This window comes from Alexandromys fortis, unplaced genomic scaffold (assembly GCF_014885135.2).
Source record: "Alexandromys fortis isolate MF-2015 unplaced genomic scaffold, M_Fortis_MF-2015_v1.1 scaffold_77, whole genome shotgun sequence".
Lineage (NCBI taxonomy): Eukaryota > Metazoa > Chordata > Mammalia > Rodentia > Cricetidae > Alexandromys > Alexandromys fortis.
In genome coordinates this window covers 7,219,272-7,240,779 of record NW_026067967.1, presented here as the reverse complement: position 1 = coordinate 7,240,779, position 21,508 = coordinate 7,219,272, and the positions used below count along the sequence as shown (strand labels likewise).

The window sequence follows — 21,508 nt, the reverse complement described above, 5'->3', positions numbered from 1 at the left end:
CCGATCATGGCCTCTGGCTATGCACAGATGCTGGCCTGAGGCAAGTGAACTCTTGAAATGGTTGACTTGTAGGGACGTTATATCCACCTCATTACATTGTGGGCCACAAATGAGCTGATACCATCAACTCCTCTCACACTGCCTGGCAGAGAGGAAGCAGTTGATGGACATTCTGTCCCTCCGAAATGTGAGCATTGAGCACACGAATACCAGGGACAGAAGATTCTAACTGTTGGGGGGTGTGGCTCCGTAGAATTCAATCCCAGGTTTCTCTTATTTAAGCACATGGATAAATCCCACGCTCTGCAGAGGAAATTTAACCATTGCTAGAGATCTTAGATCTCTCCTCCTGGGCACTCCAAAGCGGGAACAGAAGCTGCCATCCTGGGGGAAATGCCGCCGTGTGGTAGATAACTTAGAGGGACATGGCTTTCACTTGCCTGCTTCAGGTCTGTTACCCTTCCCTGCTAAAGGGCTCAGACAGCAGCCTGCTCTAACGAGAGCAATGAAAAGTGTATGGGCTGTGGTCTGAGAAGGGAAGAAAAGCCCAAGGCAGGGATTACTTGACTCGGAAAGGAAGCAGTAAGATGTTGGTACATGTGAAAGTATTTAATAGCAGGGATGGTGGTGAGTCCTGTGTCAGAGCCGTTAGTGTGGCGGGGCCTAGGGGACTCATCTTAAGATCTTGGAGCATTTTGGGAGAAAGACTTTACCAATCACAGACTTTATTACTAATCATGATTAGCAGTGACCGCGACGCTTGACTGGGTCATTTTCTAAATATGTCTATAAACTGTAAGCCAGGTACTTCCCCATTCACCTTGTGACCTTGACCAGTTCACACTGCGGGACTTCAAGCTCAGCCTCTCCTGAGCACCCCTTGACCAGACTTGATAGGCAACACCTGAGCAAATTTCCAAGGCTGCAGGTTGGCTTCTGAAACTCCAGCCACTCTGCATCCCCACTAGCACTAAGATACCCTTTGTTCGATCACTAGAAAGGGCACAGGGCAGCTGGTACCTGCCTGGCTTGGTCTGACAGCTGGGGATACAACCACCGTGAACAGGACATGGGTCTAGGCCTTGTAGAGAAGCCATTTCGAGAGGAGGAAGCCTGGTTTGGCGAGCACGTGGCCGTGGCTCTCAACCTCCCTAATGCTGCAACCCTTTCATACAGTCCCTCGTGTTGTGATGACTCCAACCACAAAATTATTCCACTGCTACTTCATTAGCTATAATTTTGATAGTTACAAGTTGTAACGTCAATATCTGATCTGCAACCCTCAAAGGAGCTGGGAGCCACGGTCTGAGAACCACTGAAACCACGGACCTAGTGGAGGTAAACTCAGACAGCAAAAAGGTGAATGATACCAAAAGCAAGCTAAGAGTGAGGCTGGAACCTGCAGACACAGTGTTTGGCTTTTTGTAATACTGGGTATTGAACTTTGGCCTCTCCCATGCTAGGAACGGGCTCTTCCAGAAGCTTTCAAGGGGCACCATAAACATCCTTCTCTGCATAGGCTGAACGAGAGAGAGAAGCCTGAGAAAATCATGCAGATGAGGCCGCTGGTGGGCACAGAGTAGTTCACACGGGGCCCTCGCTCATGATCAGGGCCTCCGTGGAGAGGAGCACTTGTGTTCCAACCACACCGGAAAAAGAAACTCAGACAGACAGGATAAGCAAAAGATGGTGGACCAGGGTGGCATCGGGAAGGGTGGTACCTGGGGAGAGCGATCGATAGTCGACATCTGAGCTTGAAGAATGAGCAGGCAAGCATGTTGCCTCTAGACTGCGGTCTTTGCAGACAGCACACCCAGAGTCATGGCTGGCACGATGTATACTAAGGAAACCAAAATAGCAAATATTTTTAAAGAAAAATGTTGTCATAAATAATATTAAAGTGTCTCCTAAGATGAGAAAAACATGTATTATTATAGAACATGAAGCATTATGGAAAATGTTGGGCCAAAATGATCTCAGGGCCTGTACCTCGAGGCCTACAGGACAGAGAAAAGCCTGGCTCGAGTTTGAAGGATAGTCTCAAAGCTACTGAGTGAAGATGAGACAGCAAAATCTAGGTGGACGCTCCTCCAGCCAGAGGGAGGGCTTGGCTGTCTCTCATTGGTTGGAGGTGCCCCCACATACACGATGTCACTTAACCTATAAAGCTGATGCTCATAGTAATAAACTGAGTTCCTGCTTTGACTGGACTCCCTATCACGTCTGATTGTCCTGCGTTGTGGTGCTGCAGAAGGGGCAGATAGCGCACTCACCTTTCAACCTGGGGAATAAGGCTAAGGTGGCCTGGCAGAAAACATGTACATGTATTCACGCACAAGCATGCACGCGCACGCACACACACACACACTTAAAAAAAAGATGCAATCAATATCAAGTATTTTTAGAGAAAACTTTTATGGTAACATGACCAGCGGTGTGCCAAGCACTAGCCCCAGACCCTGGCCTGCTTAATAAATCTCTCCCTGTAAAGCTGACGCCCGTCCAGGATTACTGCTCACATTAGTAAGAGTTGAAAGGGTAGGCACTGCTCACCTGCCAAGACATGATTCGGTCTTTCTTCTGTGCGGGATGACAAAACACAGCACCCACAGGACACCTCTGCTCGCCCCTGGCCTGTCACCATGCAGGGGTGTGATCTGGAGAAAGCGGCCCTTATAGCCCCCAAGACGCCTCCCAGCTCTCAGTGTCCATCTGATGGCCAATCCTGGTTGTCAACTTGACTACATCTGGAATCAACTAAATCCCAAACTACTGGGTTTTCTTCATCAGATTATTTGGAGCAGATAAAGATGTGGAAGGAGGAAATATTGCCTTTGCCCACTTGCCCTCACACTCACTGGCAAGTTTATCTCGTTGCTGCAGCCGGTATCAAATCCACCCTCTCAGGATCCCAATAGAGACTGAAACCAGTATTTCTCCAGGAATCATCTAGGGCTCCAGCTCCAGATCGGGACTGCTGAGACATCCAGCCCTGAGGATTGAAAAGCTACTGGATTCCTGATCTGAGAGACTGCTGGATCACATAGCCTGTTAACCACTTACTAAAGCCCTACACACACACACACACACACACACACACACACACACACACACACACGTAGAATTTAATGTAACGTGGATAACATTGGTGTCAGGAAGCGACATTACATACTCATGGACCTTGCATACAAGATGTCACAGTTATTAATATATTATCTCCTAGGGAGATGGTGGTCAAAGTAACAGCCCTGTTTTCACCAGGAAGGAAACAAGAGAAAGTTAAAAAACATTTGGGGCTATTCAGTTACTTGGTAAACACCACTTTCAAAGGGCCATCTCTTAGCAAATGTTATTTCTCAGCGGCTTCAAACTTGTTCCCAGACTTTACTGGAAACCACAGGGGCAGGTCTGGTTGAATTAAACGCGGTCAGCACTCGGTAGTTTAAAGAGAATGTTTGGGAAACTAGTATTCCTATAGAATTCTGCTAGTGCTCAGCCTGCCAGCTTCCTATACTCAATGATGTCCGTGCCGAGCCTCCAGATAGGAGCACCCAATACCACACAGTTCTCACAGGCTTCCATCAGTGAATGACCTGGGCAAACCCAGGGACACACGTAAGAGCTACTTGACCCAAGGAAGGACCTACAAAAAGTGGCATCAAAGATGTAGGATGAAGGCTGGGCAGCGAGGCTGATAATATGCCACACAGAGTACTGCCTCCTCTGAATGGCTCAAATCTTTTCACAACCTGAGGTTTCCTTAGTGAAGGTGATCTGAAAAGTTCTGCGCTGACGAATAGTCTGTTCGTGTTGCTGGGTGGTGGTGGCGCACACCTTTAATCCCAGCACTGTGGAGGCAGAGGCAGGCGGATCTCTGTGAGTTCGAGGCCAGGCTGGTCTACAAAAGCTAGTTCCAGGACAGGCTCCAGAACCCTGTTTCAAAAAGAAAGAAAGAGAGAGAGAGAGAGAGAGAGAGAGAGAGAGAGAGAGAGAGAGAGAGAGAGAGAGAGAGAGAGAGAGAGAGANAAAAAAAAAAGAAAGAAAGAGAGAGAGAGAGAGAGAGAGAGAGAGAGAGAGAGAGAGAGAGAGAGAGAGAGAGAGAGAGAGAGAGAAAGAAAGAAAGTCAAGTCCATTCATGTTATCTTGAGAGTCCTGCAGTCAGGATGGCCAATTAGTTCTCTACCTATAGCCTGACTGTGGTGGGCCCCAGCTTGTCTGGTGCCCCAACATGAATGAGCTCAGGCCTGGATTCGGTCTTCCACCTTTGTATCCACAGAGTGGGCTTTGCTCATTCTCTGTGTCCATGGTATTTAGCCTTGTGCTTGAGGCTAAGTGGTTTGAGCATGGCAGCCATCCGATGTTAATTTGAAATTAGGGTAAGAGGTAAGCAAACCTTCACGCCATGCTGGAATCCTGGTTCCATAGCTCGCTAGGTGTCCGACTCCTGAGTCTTCGGCCCTCACCTGGAAAGGTGGCACAGATACCTACTTTCTTTATGGGGTGGAGGCTTCAACTAGATAGACCAGGCGAACAGCCTCGGCCCAGGCCTGGCACGCACCAAAGTGGCTAGCAGAAACTGCTACTGTGAGCAGTAAGTCTCCTGCTGCTGCAGGAGAATCCAATCAGCACCTCACAAGCATCCCACGGGGCTCAGTTAACTGCATTCAATGAATGCTTGGTCTATTGCTAGGTGTTGGCTGCAGACCAGGTTCTTGGATTACAAGACCCATTAATCAAAGTTACAATTTAGAACCCAGAAGCCTTTGACTTTTCTAAGTCCAGTTTTAATAATTAAAAAAAAAAAAAAACCCTCATTCCTGTGCCCTTAAGAATAAAGAAGCAGATGAGAAAGGAGGCAACTGCCCACTGTGTCCCAGACTCGTCCTGTGGAAGTTACCAGACTCGTCCTGTGGAAGTTACTCGTGGAACCCAACTTGGACGTTTGGGTCCAGCTCTTCTTTGCTGTCAGCCTCTCGTGCGTAGAGACGAATGCACACAGAGAAAACAGAAAAGCCCTCAGACTGCACCGACCGCTTTCTTGATCCCTCAATTACAATATCCTCTTTTGCAGTATATCCCTGTCAAACATTTGGAACGAATTAGGACTTTAAACTTCCAGATGTTCCAACTACTGTAAATTTAAACTCATTAAAGAGAGGGCAGATTTACTACCTCTACTCAGTTTTGAAGTCTGTTGTTCACTCCGTCCAAGTACTTTATGGACACAAACACAGTGGCATGTGCTGTATTCTATTTATATAGCATGCGTGTTGGGAAATAAGGGGCCTAGAAACAGGTCTGGGAAGGAACTGCCAACCTATAGTTCAGACTTATTGTTCCTAAGTCAGTAACTATTTCCTGAAGCTGAGCTAGGAGATAGGTTTATGCTAATCTATACTAAAAATGACTGCTTCTCCTGGGCACAGAAACCTGGCCAGAGCAGCCTTTGACGGCGGCAAGGCGAAAGCTGCACCCACTCGTGAAATAAATGGACCCGGGCCCACGGCCCTTTGTGGTAGTGTCTTGGCAGCTGAACAAAGGTGGCAGCATTTCTACATCCAGTCTGTAAAGCCTCAGAAGTTGCGGGCTCCAAGATTTTCCCCCACGAGAAGCCCATGTCGACTATAATGAGTGCATTTTCGATGTTGTGCTGAAAGCTGGCAACGGATTAAAGAAGTCTATGTCCAAGACAAATGTTTCCTTACAAACCTGAAGAATGAAGTGGCTTTCATAATCAATTTTAAGATCAAATGCCTGGGCTGAAGTACCTGGTTCTGGTTGGCTATTTAATTGGGGACAATTAATTTACCTCTGTGCGCTTGCTTTCTTCACTGAGAAACGGACGAGATAATGAAGGTGCTTTGTCAGCTCTGAAATATGGTGTAAATATTAACAAACACTGCCCGGACAGCTTCCCTGTGCCTGATGAATCACTTCACTTCACGCAGCGCTAAGAAGTGGCCAACCCCCAGAAGAAATGAAAATAAACCAGACCCAGCTCATTTATTACAGAGGGGTCGATCTCCAGAAGAAGTCTCTTCCAACCCAAACCCCTACTGAACTTACTGGAGTCTATCAAAGAAGGCAGAAGAAACTGCATGCGAATTTGAATGGAGGATCTGTTCCCATCTGCTGTACAGAGCCATCAGCCCATAGTAGGATTCAACTGTGTGACTTCCCCCCAGAAGTGAGAGTAAATGCCAGGAACAAAAATTCCTGAAATTAGATGTTAATTCTCGAATACATTTCTTATGACATTTTGCAAGCTGTCCAGATAGACTTCTTCAAACTACACAAGGCTTTTGTAGACACTTTTCCTTCGCCATAATTTTAATAAATCTAATCTACTGAAGTTGGTTATTTAAAAGTACAGTTGCGGATGGGGGTGGGCTGGAGAAGTGGTTAGGTGGTTAAGAGAGTTCAGTGTTCTCGTAGAAGACAGGGCAGGCAGTTCCCAGCACCCACGTCTGGCAGCTCACAACAATCTGTTAACTCCGGCTTCAGGGCCTCCAACCTGTGCTCACAAACACACATACCCCCCCATACATATATACAATATTCAAATACAAATTAATCTTTAAGAAATAAAATACAGTTGTGGTCCCGTGGGTCAACTCTAGGCTGTAAGTTGTGTGGGTTAGTGAACTTGGTTACTGCCAATACTTGGCTGAGAAGTCTGGCATATTTGTAATATAGATAGCCACCACCGTCACCATTTTCCAATTAATTTTTGTTTTTTGAGACAGGGTTTCCCCTTGTAACCTTGACTGTCCTGTGGACCAGGCTGGCCTTGAACCTAAGAGATCTGCCTGCCTCTGCCTCCCAAATGCTGAGATTAAAGGTGTGTGCCACCACTGCCCAGCTAATTACCTTATCTTATAAAGTAGAAATTCGCCACCAAAGCTACACAGACTATGAAAATCCTTTTTCTGTTTACTGAAAAGGGTTTTTTTTTTTTTTTTTTTTTTTTTTTTTTTTTTGAGGCAGGGTTAATCTGTAGCTTTGGAGCCTGTCCTGGAACTAGCTCTCTGTAGACCAGGTTGGGCTAGAACTCAAAGATCCGCGTGCCTCTGTCTCCCGAGTGCTGGGATTAAAGATGTGCGCCACCACCGCCCGGCGGGTTCTCACTATTGTAACCTTGGCTGGTCTGAAACTCACAGCAATTCTCCTGCCTGAGATCCTCATATAGCACACCTGGCATGAAAGATCCTTTTTAACAAACTAGGGCTTTACCAGGGTGCAGCTCTGGCAGAATGCTTGCCTGGCACCCTTACACCTTCCACAAAGCCCCAAGCTAGAGGATACCCAAACACAAAAGATGGCACCTTATACGCTTCTGGCTACATGGCTGCAGTAGACTGAAACAGGTCCTATTTTGTAGTTACTGCTGTCTAAGGGAATCTATTTGCTCATCCCTTCCACCTAGGCTAGCCAAGTGACTTGCTTCGACAATATGGGGTACAAGTGATACCCCTGAGTTTCTGAGTCAGGCTTTGAAAGTGCCCTTGGTACTCCAGGACCACAACGACATTAAGATAAGACCACATGGAGAGACCAACCATCCCACCTAGACACCAACAAATTTTCAAACAAAAGACAGAAAGCCCACACGACCTTTGCAAAGAAATTGTTTAACCAATCTCAAAAGTGTGAACAGTGAAATGCTTTCTTTAAGCCATTGGGTTTGAGCAGCAACAGGCATTGAAAATAAATCATCTAATCCTTACAGCACCGCCTTCTGGTGGAGGAGACAGACCTTGGCTGGGACAGCCTGCCAGGCACAACAACTCGAAACAAATGACAGGCCAGGGCCGATCGGTCAGTTCTCTGTTAGAAACAAACACTGTGCATAATGCCAATAACATAAAGTCGTTTCGTCTTCTATAACCTGCATAGGCAACGTGTCCTGATTTGATACACCACAGGGCTTGACTCAGCGCTTCAGCAAATGTATCTGACAAATGCATTTTCCTACACCTTAAGCCACATACGAAAAAAGAACTAGAAAAGTATCTCATCTTGAATTGTAAATCATGAGGGTGATTATTAAATAATCATTTTAAGAAAATGTACAAGAATGTGTTTTGATCTGCCAAAAATACCTCAATTTTTGAAATTTAAACAAAATTCACATTTTATTTAGATTGAAATAAACTGTACAAAATTGTGATTTTATTCACCAAAAATAACGGTAATATTTTCTGTATTACTCTTTAGATAAACCACAAAACATTTATTTTTGAAGGTTTTGCTTATAAATCAAGACACGGTGGTAGACATAATCATGAAAGACAAGAAAACAGACAAGTCGGTTGCCTGTACGGGTGGCCTTTGCCTGTCTTCACCGCGGAGCAGAAGTGAATTTACCTGTGGAAAGGGCTATGGAAATGTGGGCTCGACAAAGGAATGTAAACAGCAACAACCAAGAGGGTTGACAGCGCCTGGCTCTGCCGTTCACTCGCTCCTCTGAGGTCCTTCCGTCCTGCACAGACTACTGAAAGCTGCTTGCTGAGCTCACAGACTCTGTAACTCCTGGGCTGCTCATCACGTGGTTGGATTCTGATGCTTTCTTCTCTGCTCCGCAGTCCTGAGGCTTAGGCTTGGGCTTGCACGTGCTCAGCAAGTGCTCCACTGAGCTATCCCAGACCCTTGCTCTTTTTTTTATTGAGACAGTCCCACTATGTGGCCCAGGCTGGACTAAAACTTGTGATCCTCATGCCTCTGCCTTCCAAGAGCTGCTACCACAAATTTTAAGCACCCATAACTCCTACAGGTCAAAGTCAACGGTGTACACTTCATGGTAATACATTATAAAATGTATCTCTCACAAATTCATTTTCCAAAGGCCTGATAACGCACCACCTGACAACTGAATCCATAATGATAACGTTACATCTAGAATAACTTTAAAACAGTTCCCGAGTGCCAGAGCAGGGAGGCATTCTGACATTCCCGGTGCCAACTCCTACAACAGACAGGTATGGAGAGCATGAGAGTTCAAACGGGGGCCAACACACGGGTTACCAACAGCTAATGACGCACTTGACTAGAGGTCTTGCTGTACGCGCGGTTAACTGACCCACTATACCTTACGCTTTTCTTCCAAACGGCAAACACAAAGACGAGAGTCATTTCAGAAATCTTTTAGGCATTTTCAATGGTTTCCGAATTATTCGTAGGAAGCTCTGGTTTATTTGTATAGAGTTTGATGTATGTGTCCACCATTAAATCCAGATCATGTTTTATATCAAAATTTATGTTAAGCAAAGCCAAATTACTTGACCTTTGGTCTGTCAAAGTGTTCCGCAGATACGCCTTGAGACGCTTCCGTCCGTTTTCATAGCGCTCATTCTCAACTTTCATCACAGGGAGGATACACAGGACCTTCAGCAAGGCATACACATTGGGGAAAAACTTGATGTCCGGAAGATGCAGGGCTTCGTAGATGGTGGACGGGAGCTCGATGTCTTTCCCTCTGTGCTTCCACTTGATTCTCCAACAGTGCAGCTCGGCTGAGAGCGTGTCAGGGTTGGGCAGGTCACTTCTGTACATGTCGGCATGGTGCTCCTCTGAGGTGTTGAACTTGAGCTGCCCCATCACCGAGGGGACCAGGGACAGGCATTTCAGGGCTTTGAGGTGCTGCTCAGAAAAGATATCTTTCAGCTCCTGAATAATGTGCTCCACCGTGGGAACACTGAGGGTGTCTTTATAGTAACTCTCCGAGGTCAGCTGAGATTCCATGTTACCTTGCTGGGTCCTCCGGAATTTCCCTGGGAGTTTCATTTGAACGTCAAGTTTGGTTGCTAAGTTTGTGGCTTCCTCGAACCAAAACTCGTGATAAACTTCGATGTTCTCCATCACCTCGTTAAGCGAATGCAGTACTGCAGTCAGGCTGCTGGCTGCAAAGAAGACATCTGAGGTTTGTCCCTGGAGATTCTTCCCAAAGGCTCTCGTAAAAGATAACACATTCTTAAGAACAACAATGGTAACGATGAAATCAAAGTCTGTCACTGCGCTAGAGAGGACAAATGCTCGCCCCGCTATGCAGTTGTTCCACCTGATACTCGTGTCGCTGTTTATGGCGTCTAAACACAGAACAAGTGCTTGCAGGAGATCCACCAAGACCTCAAAGGCGTCGTGCCTGCCTGTCCACTGGGAATGGCAGATCTCCTTCAGTTCTTTCCCTCGCTCTTCACTGTTCTGGAAAAGAACAGAGATCACATTGTCAAGTTCTAAGAGCAGCTGTGGTGACCGGTGGAAAAAAGAACAGACTTCCTCGATCGTCCCTAACGCCATGGACACCCCGACCACAGGGACAGACTTCGCCAGCCAGGCATTCAAGGCACAGGAGGAGCAGAGGGTGTAGACGGCCTGGGGGTATTTTTCTAAAAGTCTCGAGGCAACAACTTTCATCTTGGAAGAAAACCCACTGGACACAATGTAGGCCTGACCACGGCAATACTCCATATTCAACCCCCACTTCTCAGTTATCGTAGTATGAAATTTCACAGCCAAAATCTCTGCATCGGCTTCGTACGGCAGGAAGCCCACAAACTCCTCTCTCAGGTTGTGAGCTTCGTCGACAAACCTCACCAGCACGGGCAGCTGCTCCTCTCCTGCTATGTCCACCACGTCGTCCGTGATGATAGAGAAGAAGTGTGAGTCCCTCACTTCCCTGAGCGTCTCCTCCCGGATGCAGCTCTCGCAGATCTCCAGCATCTGTCTCTGCTGAGCTTTAGAGCAGAAGAGCGTGTTCACCGCTGTGGTCTCAAATCGCTTCCGCAGGACCTCTTCTCCGGAATTGATCCGGCACTCCAGCAAGGCCTGAAAGTTGTCTGGAGCGAAGAGGCCTTCTGGGACCTCATCAGCCTCGTGCCCATCCAAGGGTATGTTCTGCTTCCCCATGAGAATCAGGATCTCAAACAGCGACTTGAGGTACTCTTTGTTCTCCTTCTCTTCGAGGGTGAGAGGCAACACGTTTCCATCCTGCTGGGTGTCTGTTTCAGCACTGGGGTTCTGAGCAGTGTTGTTAGTTTCCTGTTCTTGTTCACAAGCTTCCTCAACTGGAAAACAAAGGAACCACAAAAAGACAAAATAGATCACAATTTTGATTGGCTAAATATCTAAAATCTACAAACACATTCATTCACCACTAAAGAACACCGACAGGATAGGACCCAAATTAAGTTAGTAAAATGAAGAGACAAATGCTGTGGACAGACTTTAATAAACACAAATGCTGTTATGAAGTAGGGACAATTTTTAGGAAGGTGAAGAGGACAGTGTTTCCACAGGTATCTTACATCTTACATGTATCACACTACTTTCTTCAGGCGGATGCCATCAACCCCACTTGACTGCAGTTGTCTTTCCTAGTCCAGAGTGCTCCATGGAAGCCAGGCCATGTTGTCTCTAATTACAAACTCCTCTCTCAGTGGTTCCAACTGCTAGCAACTCACAACGCTGCAAGTTCTGAACTCTGCTCTCTCCTCTGGGTTCATCTGTTAAGCACCATAGGCTATCAGAGACGCTAACAACATCTAAGTGAGGGTGTTTACTTCAATCTAGCAGCTTGTTTTGTTCTACTCTGTTTCTATCTTTCCTGCCTTTCTTTGCTGAGCATGTTTCTTTATCTATAAAGAAGGAAAATATTATTTATCATGCAGCTACTGTGGGAATTAAACAAAGCACCAGGATGATAAATGGTATCAGCCAAAGCTATGTCTATAGCAGCAGAAGAAGATAAAGGAGGAGAGATGGTGTCCAGTGGTAAGAAAAGAAGCAATTTCTAGCCCCATCGTTTGACGACACAGCTTACACATCAACATCAGCACCTACAGAGACTCTGTAACCACTACACCCAAAATACCCACTGCCTTACAGCCAGGAACTAATTATGTTCCACGATGTGCGTGGCTGGCTTTTCTGGAGCACTCCTTCCCTACAGGGACCCCTAACCACTCCGAGGGCCTCAAGGGGAGAAGGTGCTGTGCTCTGCACAAGACAATGCGGGCAGCACAACTCTGCACACAGGGGATCCTTCAGGCTGCAGGGCAGCGTCAACCACAGTTTTACACTCACACTCAAGGAAGGTTTTGGATATGAAACACATTTATTTGTTCTTACCAGGTCAACCCTTTTAAAAAGGAATTCAAAAGCGTCATCAACATTATCACTTACTTTTTTTCTGTTTCAGTGTTCTGATTTCATCTTCACTCTAAAAAAAAAATTTAAGACAATCATCTTTAGTAAATCATCTAGACTTAAGCCTGTTCAGAGCAAAAAAAAAAAAAAAAAAAAAAAACTTATTTGAGAGTTTAAGGGGCTTTGTTTTTAAAGAAAGTGTCTCATGTACTCCAGGGTGGTCTTGAACTAAGTAGCTGAGGATGACCTTGAACTTCTGACACTTTGCCTTTACCTCCCAAGTACTGGTTTATGTGGTGCTAGGAATTGAACCCAGGCCATTGTTCATGCTAAACAAGTATTCTGATCAGCAAGACTACATCCCTAGCTCCAGAGAGAATCAATTCTTCACACTGAATACATTCTTAAGACACATAATAGGAAACCAAAACCATGTGACATGCTCCTGATTCCAAGCTTATACTGAAGTACTAGAAGAAAAATGACGTATTATTGACCTACTTTCTCCCTAATGTATCCTAACCGGACTAATGCATACTGAGTGATAATTGAGATGAAGATAGACCACAGCACTTAGCGTCATATTCAAGAGGACACGATGACTCCTCTTCCCAATCTAACCCTAAATGTCACAAAACCAGGAGGCTGCTGACCACAGAACTTCATGAGAAGGCCAACTCAGAAGAAAAAACAACAGAGTTTCTCTGTACCCCAAACCATCAGAGTTAGAACTTTCCAGATCAGTCTTGCATTCTCCCACCAACACTCTCTAGTGTTTGTATACACTTCCACCACTCTCTGTGGCAGGAAAGCAGTGCCAATGAAAGCCAGAGACAGCAGGGCACCCGATGGGCTCTCTGGACACCGCACTAACAGAACCATTAGCATGCTGGCTAAGCTGACAGCCCTCCCCTAGCCCAGAGGGCGCAGTTAAGGGATGGCAAGTGTGGAAGTGTGCCTGTAATGAAAGGCGGGCACAGGGAAGCGACAGCTGATGCAAAGGACGGCCGTGTGAGTGAGTGTGAGCACTCATCCAGGACAAATCCCAGAGAAGCGGAAGGGAAAAGACGAGGAAGCAAAAATCAGCATGAGAGATTAAGTCCTGAGATGTAAACGCGTCATCAGACTACTCAATATAGGAACTGAAAATACACTATGGCACTTGTTTTTATAATTGTTTCGGTGGTGCTTGGGACTGAACCCCGTGTCCCACAAATGCCAGGCAAACACTGTAACACCTGGCTGTATGCCTGACCCTGTCCAATAAAATTTAAATGTCCACAATAAAAAACTTCAGAAAAGCTGGACAGTGCTGGTACGCGCCTTTAATCCCAGCATTCAGGAGGCAGAGACAGGCAGATCTGTGAGTTCGAGGACAGCCTGGTATACAAGAGCTAGCTCCAGGACAGGCACCAAAGTTACAGAGAAACCCTATATCGAGAAAACAAAACAACAACAACAACAAAAATCCCTTCAGAAAATTCTCAGGAAGAATAGTGGATTACTTGAGGAAGCATCAGAATTCAGGGACAATGGAGACACACATACAAGATCCTGTTGTAGTCTATAGGTACCCTCTGTGTGCTACCTAACATTTGAAATAAACAACATGAAGAGGCTTAAAAAAACACCTTTGAGAACTATGGGAGATTACAAAATGCTGCAGCTAATATGTTGCCTTTGTTTAACTCTGTGAAGCTATGTTACTGTGCCTGTCTAAAACACCTGATGGTCTAATAAAGAGCTGAACGGCCAATAGCAAGGCAGGAGAGAGAAATAGGCAGGGCTGTATGCAGAATATAAACAGAAGGAGAAATCTGGGAGAGGGAGGAAGATGTCAGGGGCCAGGCACGCAGTCACCCAGACAGCCACAGAATAAGAGTAAAGGTAAGGTATAAAGAAGAAAAGGAAAAAGCCCAGAGGCAAAAAGTGGTTGGGATAATTTAAGAAAAGCTGGCAAGAAACAAGTCAAGGACTAGTATTCATAACTAAGAATAAGCCTCCGAGTGTTTTATTTGGGAGCTGGGTGGTGGACCTCTCCCCCCCCCCCAAAAAAGCCAAAAGAGTAAAACATCACACAACATTGAAGAGCTAACTTGTCTTCAAAACTAGGTGAGGGGGAGCTGAGTCAGTAAAACGGCTTAGCAGGCAACAGTATGTGCCTCCCAAGCCTACCCCGGGCTCCCACGATAGGGCAACGGTGTGTGCCTCACAAGCCTACCCCAGGCTCCTCCGGTGTCCACACGCCTGCTGCCATGAATGTGTGCCTAATGAATAATTAATTAGGTAACTGAAAATAAAAATGAACCGGGGTAACGTGTATATAAGGGTGTTCACCCAAGGTCAACAAAGACAGGTAGGTTTTAGCTATCTGAAAGGTGGCAAAGGATTATAAAAGCACATATAATTTATACGACATTATAAACTTTTTCTAGATCCTGTCACCAATAATAGCAAAATTCTCCACTCTAAAACAATCTAGATCTCCTTGCCACCAGTCCCAGGAAAGCAATGAGTTAGTGGCCTGTAATCAACACCGTGCCTTGTCCCAAGCCAACAACTATCAGCTGGGCTGTATCTGGAGGAGCTTTTCCAACTTAAACAGCACCACAACAGACTAACCATCTCAATAAACACGGCTCACTTCCTAGCACGCTACCTGGGAGACACAGAATACCACAGGAGAGCTGCTAACAAGTGTTTCCGTGCTTGATGTAACAGGATGTGCAGAGAGAGCAAAGCTGAGGAGCCAGAGACATACCAACTCTTTTATTCGTTTTCTGTGTCTGCTATGTGGGTTGTTCAAATGACTGGTGAGGTCAAATATTGTTGGTATTGCATTATCTCGAAGAACTGTACGGTAAGGACTCTGAAAAAGAAAATGTATCAATTCAGAAAAGGTCCCTAAAAAAAAAAAAGTAAATAAAATTCTACATTAATGACTTCTCTAGAGCTTCTTTACCTGTCTCTAAAGTACAGACGCACAAATTCCGATGCCCTTCTGTTCTGTCCTTCCATTAGCTACCAAGTCTACAGGGATTACAGGTCTCCGGAGTTTTCTATGCCCTTTAATGTGCAATTACAATGACCCCCTTCCCTGCCATTCCCTCCACTGTTGCTAGCACTGGGAAATATCAAGGCAGTAAAAACATGAACTTGACCAATGCCTTTTTAGACTCCAGTTCCTTGATCTAAATAGGAGTCAGGTGTCAAGTAGTTCACGTCTTCCAAAATGAAATTATTCACATACTAAGAATAACAAAATACATAATCACAAGTCTACCAACACTCAATTAGGCCTTTCTAAACTCCCTTCTTGTCTCAATGATCTGCTCACTAAAAAGGCCCCTTTCTCTGCCCTGCCGTCTCACCAGAAGCTGGACCTAAACCTGCGTCGGGACGACAGTTCCATAGTGAGCCAGGAGGAAGCTGGGGCAACAACAAGAACTTAACTAAGGAGAGTAGCTGATAAATCACTATTTTCCCACTAGTTAGTCCAAGGAGAGAGTGACTTTTATTTCTCTCTCCAGTTATAGGAAAACACAAAGCACACTTCATTTGAGGAACTTTCTTGGTGGTAGTGATATTTCAAAAGCTGACTTCTCTGAACTTTTTCACCTTGGTAAGGGAGGTTGGGAAGACAGGACAGAAAAATGTATCCAAATGAAACAATCTGCTTGGATTCCATCCAGAGGTGCTGTGAGCACTCAGTGAGAATTACTAGTTAGTCAGTGTTTTCTAATTCAATCCCACACATCACAGAAAACAAAAAGTCTAATTTATTATTATTAATTATATTTAATTTTTTGATAAGTTGAGACATGGTCTCACCATATTGCTCAAGTGGCCTTCAACTCATGATCCAATCTACTTCTGCCTCTTGACTGTTGGAATGACAGCTATGAGCCACCATGCCAGGTGCTCACTCTCTCTCTCTCCAGGGTTTTTCTGAGTAGCTTTGGAGCCTGTCTTGGAACTCTCTGTAGACTAGGCTGGCCTCGAACTTAGAGATCCTCCTGCCTCTGCCTCCCGAGTGCTGAGATTAAAGAGTGCACCACTACCACAGGGCACAAAATGCAATTTCTCAATACTTGGCTCCTAAGGTGGACTAAGAACTCTGAGTCTACCAGGAAGTCTGAGTTGGGATTGGTATGGACAAAGCTACAGTGGAAAGTTCACCTATGATACCCTGGGCTTTTCATCTTTCTCACTAAGCCAAAGTCTCAAAATTAAACATAATCAACATCAAATAGTTGGGTGATTGGGGGGATTAGAGGAGGGAGGAAATAGTCTAGAGAATTTTCAAAATTCAAATTTAGCAGACAAAGCAAAGACCAGAAAAACTGGACTATGAATGAAAATGATATATTCTATATTCATTTATAAATACACATGTCTAAAGATTAAATCTAACTCACATGAACAATGCTAATTCCACATCACAGTTTACTCTTCACAATTTAAAGGAACCACGCTTATCTTACTCTGGCACCAAAGATAACAGAGGCTTTGGCTTTGGCAGAACTGCTCATGTACGCTAAAAAGCTCTTAAATGCCAAACTAGTGAAGCCAGCAGGCTCACATGTTTCAATACAGTTATCATGCAAGCCAGTCTTCAAGATGCTCGTTCTGCACACACAGAAAGAACATGTCTCCCATTTAAGTTAATTTACTAAAGACGAAAGAATCATTTGGGAATTACAAAAAGCAAAACTAGCTATTCTATTTCTACTCTATGCTCTGACTAAAGTCAGCTACATTAGTGAGCTATATTTTAAATTTCTCAGATTAATCAGGCTAGAATTACACAGTTAAAAGATGATATTCACTATACTAAAAGTAAAAATGCATGGTTTGTGTATTTTAAAATGAACACAAAAGTAGTTTGCCTTTAAAACATACGGCTGATCAGTATAACGCTTGTAACAAAGCAAGGTTAAAAAAAAAATCCCTCAAATATTTGTGATTAAATTGTTGAACCGGAATTGGCTCACCTCCCAATGACTTCACAAGTATCTGCTTCAATTAATATTGAGAAATAAAATAACCCAATCATTCTTTAGTTTTCTGATGCCTCTGCAAAATGTATCTGAAAAAAATATCAAAATAAATTGCTGCATAATAATATATAGTGTACCTTCAAGTCAAGTTCACGTCTATCCAAGCCTAATCAGAACGTTAGTTATACCTAAGAATGCTATGGATTTACCAAACTCTTGTTGGTTTCTGGTCCACACACGTCAATCAAATGTGCCTGTTTCTTTTATGAATCACATTCTCTTACTAGAGAATCTTAGAACATTAGAAACCCTAAGATTTTGTTCGGGCCCAGAAGGGAAAGGTCTGGGTGTAAGAACAGCTTCATGTTACCCATGTGATACAGATTCTTGTTCTAGCTAGTCCTTAAAATTACACAGTGGGAACGAGGCAAGTGTTGGCTCTTAAGAGGACATTCAAGCCATGAGCAAGAGCATCATTCCTAGGCGAGACTGCCATTCACAAGAATGCTCTAGAGGGGCTGGGGTTAACTCAGTGGTAGAGCTGCATAGTGTACAGAAGGCTCCGGGTTCTATCCCTAGAACCACATTAAAACAAAGCAAAAACACTCTAGAAAAGTAGCTTGAAATGAACAGCCACAGTACTACACATGTACATTTCTGTAAGTTTAAATTATCACCTCTAGTGGGGGGGGGAGGGGCATCAAGAAAGAGGGGTTTAAAAAGTCAAGTTTCTGAGAGCAAGCAGATACTACTACTAGACTCCAGACCTATCTTCAACTCAAATGGTATAGGCAGACATTCAATAAAAACTGACATTGCAAACCAGACAGCAAGGGAGGAGAGGCCACGCTCTTACTTACAGTTCGACAGATCATAGAGGTCTCGAAGTGTTTGGCGCATAGTCGATAATGCTTATTTAGCTGATCGGGGGTTTTGTCTTCTAAGTCTGCTCTCCTACAGTTTTCAACCCACTTCTGGCATCTATGAACAAAACCAAAATATAATTATGAAATATAAAGTCAAAGTTTAAATTTTAGCGTTTGGGCTGGGCATAGGAGCACACACCTATAATCTCAGTACTTGGGAGGTTGAGGCAGGAAGACTCTGAGTCTGAGACCAGCCTAAACTACATAGGAAACCTATCTCAAAAAATAATTAATCTGAGTCAGGCATGGTACATATATATTTTTTTTGGAGGGGGGTGTCTTTCAAGATAGGGTTTCCCTGTGTAACAGCCCTAGCTGTTCTGGAACTAGCTCTTGTAGTCCAGGCTGCCCTTAAACTCACAGGGATTCACCTGCCTCTGCAAGTGCTGGGATTAAAGGCGTGCGCCACCAAGGCCTGGCCTGATATACACACCTTTAATCCCAGGTGCTGGGATTAAACAAATAAATAAAATAAATATATTTGGAGCAGGCAATTATCTCTTTAAAAGGGTCACAGACCATACATAAAAGTTTAGTTAAAAATATATAAACATATTTATAAATAGATTCAAAACAGAAATCTGTGCCAAGTGTGGCACATGACTTTGATCCCAGCACTCAGGAAGAAGAAGCAGGCAGATTTCTGAGTTTGAGGTCAGCCTGGGCTGCAGAGTAAGTCAGGGTTACAAGAGAAACCCTGTCTTGAAAAACAAAAAGAAAAAGAAAAAACAAAAAACAAGTATCGACAATGTAGAGAAAGAGAAATCAGTCATTTGAAATTAATTTCTGTATGTAGTATAAAGATAACTATTTTCCCAGGGTATAGAACCTGGGACCTCACTTATGCTAATCAAGGTCTTTAGTGCTGAACTCCATCCCCTGGCTGAAGACACCTTTGGAATTTCCACCAAGCCTGCTGTCAGATGCCGCATTACAAATCAAACTTTTACTATTCCCCGACAAACTGTATTTCCCAAACTGTTTTATGTTAAAAGCCTCAGGAGTCTGGGAGAGATGGCTCAGTGGGTGGAAGCTGTGTCTGCAGCTCTAACCCTATGGGAGCAGAGACAGGAGGCTTGCCGGGGTTTGCTGGCCACTAGCCCAGCTACAGGTTCAGTACCCACACTACCCTCATACACATACATAATCTCGGGAGTTACCCTGGACTGTTTTCTCTTATAACCCACACCTAAACTATTGGCAAATTAAGTTGGCTTCATCGCCAAACTTTATCTAAAAACGCACAGTGTGCCTCTTCCTCCTCTTCTGATCTGGACTATTGCAACCGTTGATCCCTGGTCTTCCTGCTTTCGCTTTTGCTCCCCTACAATGAACAAGCAGCCAGAAATCCCTGGGAGAACCACTCTCAGCCCTAAGTTCTCCCGCTTCACTCAGAATAAACCCCAGAGTGTTTCCACAGACAACTTCCTGAACAGCTTGTGACTCCCATACACACCTCATCAGCAAGCATGCCTTGACTGCACTCTTCCTGTCTCCAGACTTCCTATGATATTTCATGGATGTCCCCTGCCCTAATTCAACTCTTTGCTCAAATTCACTGTGGTGAGACTTTTATTGCTCCCTCTGTTTAAAATAGCAATTGTGCCTCTCTTATTATCATTTTTTTTTTCTTTAAGTGGGTGAGACAAGATCTCACAACTGTAGCCCTAAATGTCCTGGAACTTGCTTTAACTCAGGCTAGCTTCAAAACTCAAGCTAATTCTCCTGCCTCCTCAGAGCTGGGATTACAGGGCAAGTCACCAAACGCAGCTCCCTGACTATGTTTTTTTTTTTTTTTAGTCTACTTATTTACATGCATGAGTGTATTACACTTTGAGCCTGGTACACACAAAGGCCAGAGGAGGTTGTGCATGAGATCCCCTGGAAACGGAGTTACAGGGGGTTAAGTCACCCGAGGTGGGCTCAGAACCCAGGTCTTCTGCAAGCGCAGCAAGTGCTCTTCAGCGCTGAGCCGTCTTTGCAGCCGCTCCCTGGCTACCTTTAAACTTCTTCCAACCTCTACTGTATTTTCCTTCAGGGTATTTTCTCATTTTGGGGGCACACTACTGTAAATATTTTACTTCCAGTTTCCCACCACTTGAACGTAACCTCTGAGAGCAGGGACTTTTCACTGGCTCATCTGTTACCCTGCGCTCAAACCAATTTCTACCAATTGTAGGCTTTCGATAAATATTTGTCCAACTAATAAATAGCATGCTACATTACAACGCCTGTTGATAGATCTGCTCCCTCCACGGATCAGGCGCTTTCTGCGGTTCCTGACAGCATTCCCAGGGTCCCCAGCACCTGACACGAGTACTCCAAACACGGCTAAGCACTGACTTTTAAATGAATGGACCAACAAGAGAGCCCCGTGAAAAGCCTGCTGCCTATCAATCACACTCAGTCCCTACGCCTCTCAGAGCACGACCCGGAGGATGAGCTGCCCCAAGCGAAGAGTGAAGTTTCAATACCTATTCCCACGCCCTCACACGCGTCCTCGGAGCTCCCCACAATAACCGAGGGAGACAATGAATAACGGTCCGCCTTTGAACACTGAGAGCGATGACAACCCCGAAGGAGGCAGCAGTTGTGACCCGATTGAAGATCAAAGCAAGCGGCCCGACTCCAAACAGAAACACCGTCCCAGGAGCAGAGGCAGGGCCGCCGGGACCGCAACCCGGGAGTCCTACCCTTCCCTTGACAGCTAGGAAAAACGAGCCGGACGACGGAAGCCGCTCGGCGCCCCCGGGGTGGCACCCTCTCGGCCGGGTCCCCGAGGGCGCAGCAGCGCACGTGCGTCCGACTCCCCGCAGCCTCCGCGCCCCGCGCTCACCTACCTGGCCGGGTCCCGAGGGAACCTGAAGAAGGCCAGGTCGGACTGCGTGCTCTTCCGTGTGCAGTTCGGGGCGGCGCAGAAGTTCGGCATGGTCGTCCGGGCACCGGCCGGTCCAGCCCTCCCCTCCCCGCCTCGTCAGGGCAGCAGCACGGCCGCCCCGCGGGGCCGGGGAGGGGAGCTGGGCCGGCCGGCCGGCCGGCTCTGCCAGGCCGCGCGCGCGGAGGAGGGGCTGGCAGGCGAAGCCGCGAGGGCCAGGAGGGGCGCGCGGGCCGAGGCCGGGCTGGGGCCGCGGCTCCACAGTGCTGTGAGCGGCCGGGAGGATTTACCGCCGCCGCCGCCGCTGCACCTCCAGCCCGCCCGGGACGCTGCCGCCTCCTTCCCACAATGCACCCTGGCGCTCGCGGGTGCCCTCTCTCCTCTCAGCCTCCTCCTCCTCTCCTCGCCGGCGACCTTTCCCGCGGGCGAGCGTGCGCACACGAGCCGAGCGCTTCCGACCGGGCGTGGGCTGGAGGCAGCGGAGCCCGGCGCCTCTGCCTCAGTGCGCACGCGCACAGCCCAACCCGCGCGATGGAGGCATTGCGCATGCGGCCTAGCCTCCC

At 46.0% G+C, this 21,508-nt stretch overlaps 1 protein-coding gene and 1 long non-coding RNA gene across 3 annotated transcripts in view; one reads left to right on the top strand and one right to left on the bottom strand.

Annotated features, from left to right (window-relative positions):
* The window catches only part of LOC126509026 (uncharacterized), a 29,255-nt gene extending 21,260 nt beyond the window's left edge, over positions 1–7,995 (top strand). Inside the window, exon 3 of the long non-coding RNA XR_007594030.1 lies at positions 5,427–7,995. This is a non-coding gene — a long non-coding RNA (uncharacterized lncRNA). The remainder of the gene's footprint in view (positions 1–5,426) is intronic.
* A 127-nt stretch (positions 7,996–8,122) lies between these two features.
* Thap12 (THAP domain containing 12) lies at positions 8,123–21,252 on the bottom strand. Of its 2 annotated transcripts, XM_050154613.1 has the most exons (6): positions 20,911–21,252; positions 18,005–18,125; positions 14,906–15,013; positions 12,181–12,217; positions 10,594–11,063; positions 8,123–10,200 (listed from the first exon to the last, which is right to left on the bottom strand). In XM_050154613.1, the coding sequence occupies exons 1-6, from the start codon at positions 20,997–20,999 to the stop codon at positions 9,145–9,147; spliced, it is 1,881 nt and encodes a 626-aa protein (XP_050010570.1). In that variant the 5' UTR covers positions 21,000–21,252; the 3' UTR covers positions 8,123–9,144. The 2 variants fall into 2 exon arrangements, with proteins under 2 accessions (XP_050010570.1, XP_050010569.1); XM_050154612.1 differs by having other exon boundaries at positions 8,123–11,063.
* Between the last annotated feature and the right edge of the window lie 256 nt (positions 21,253–21,508).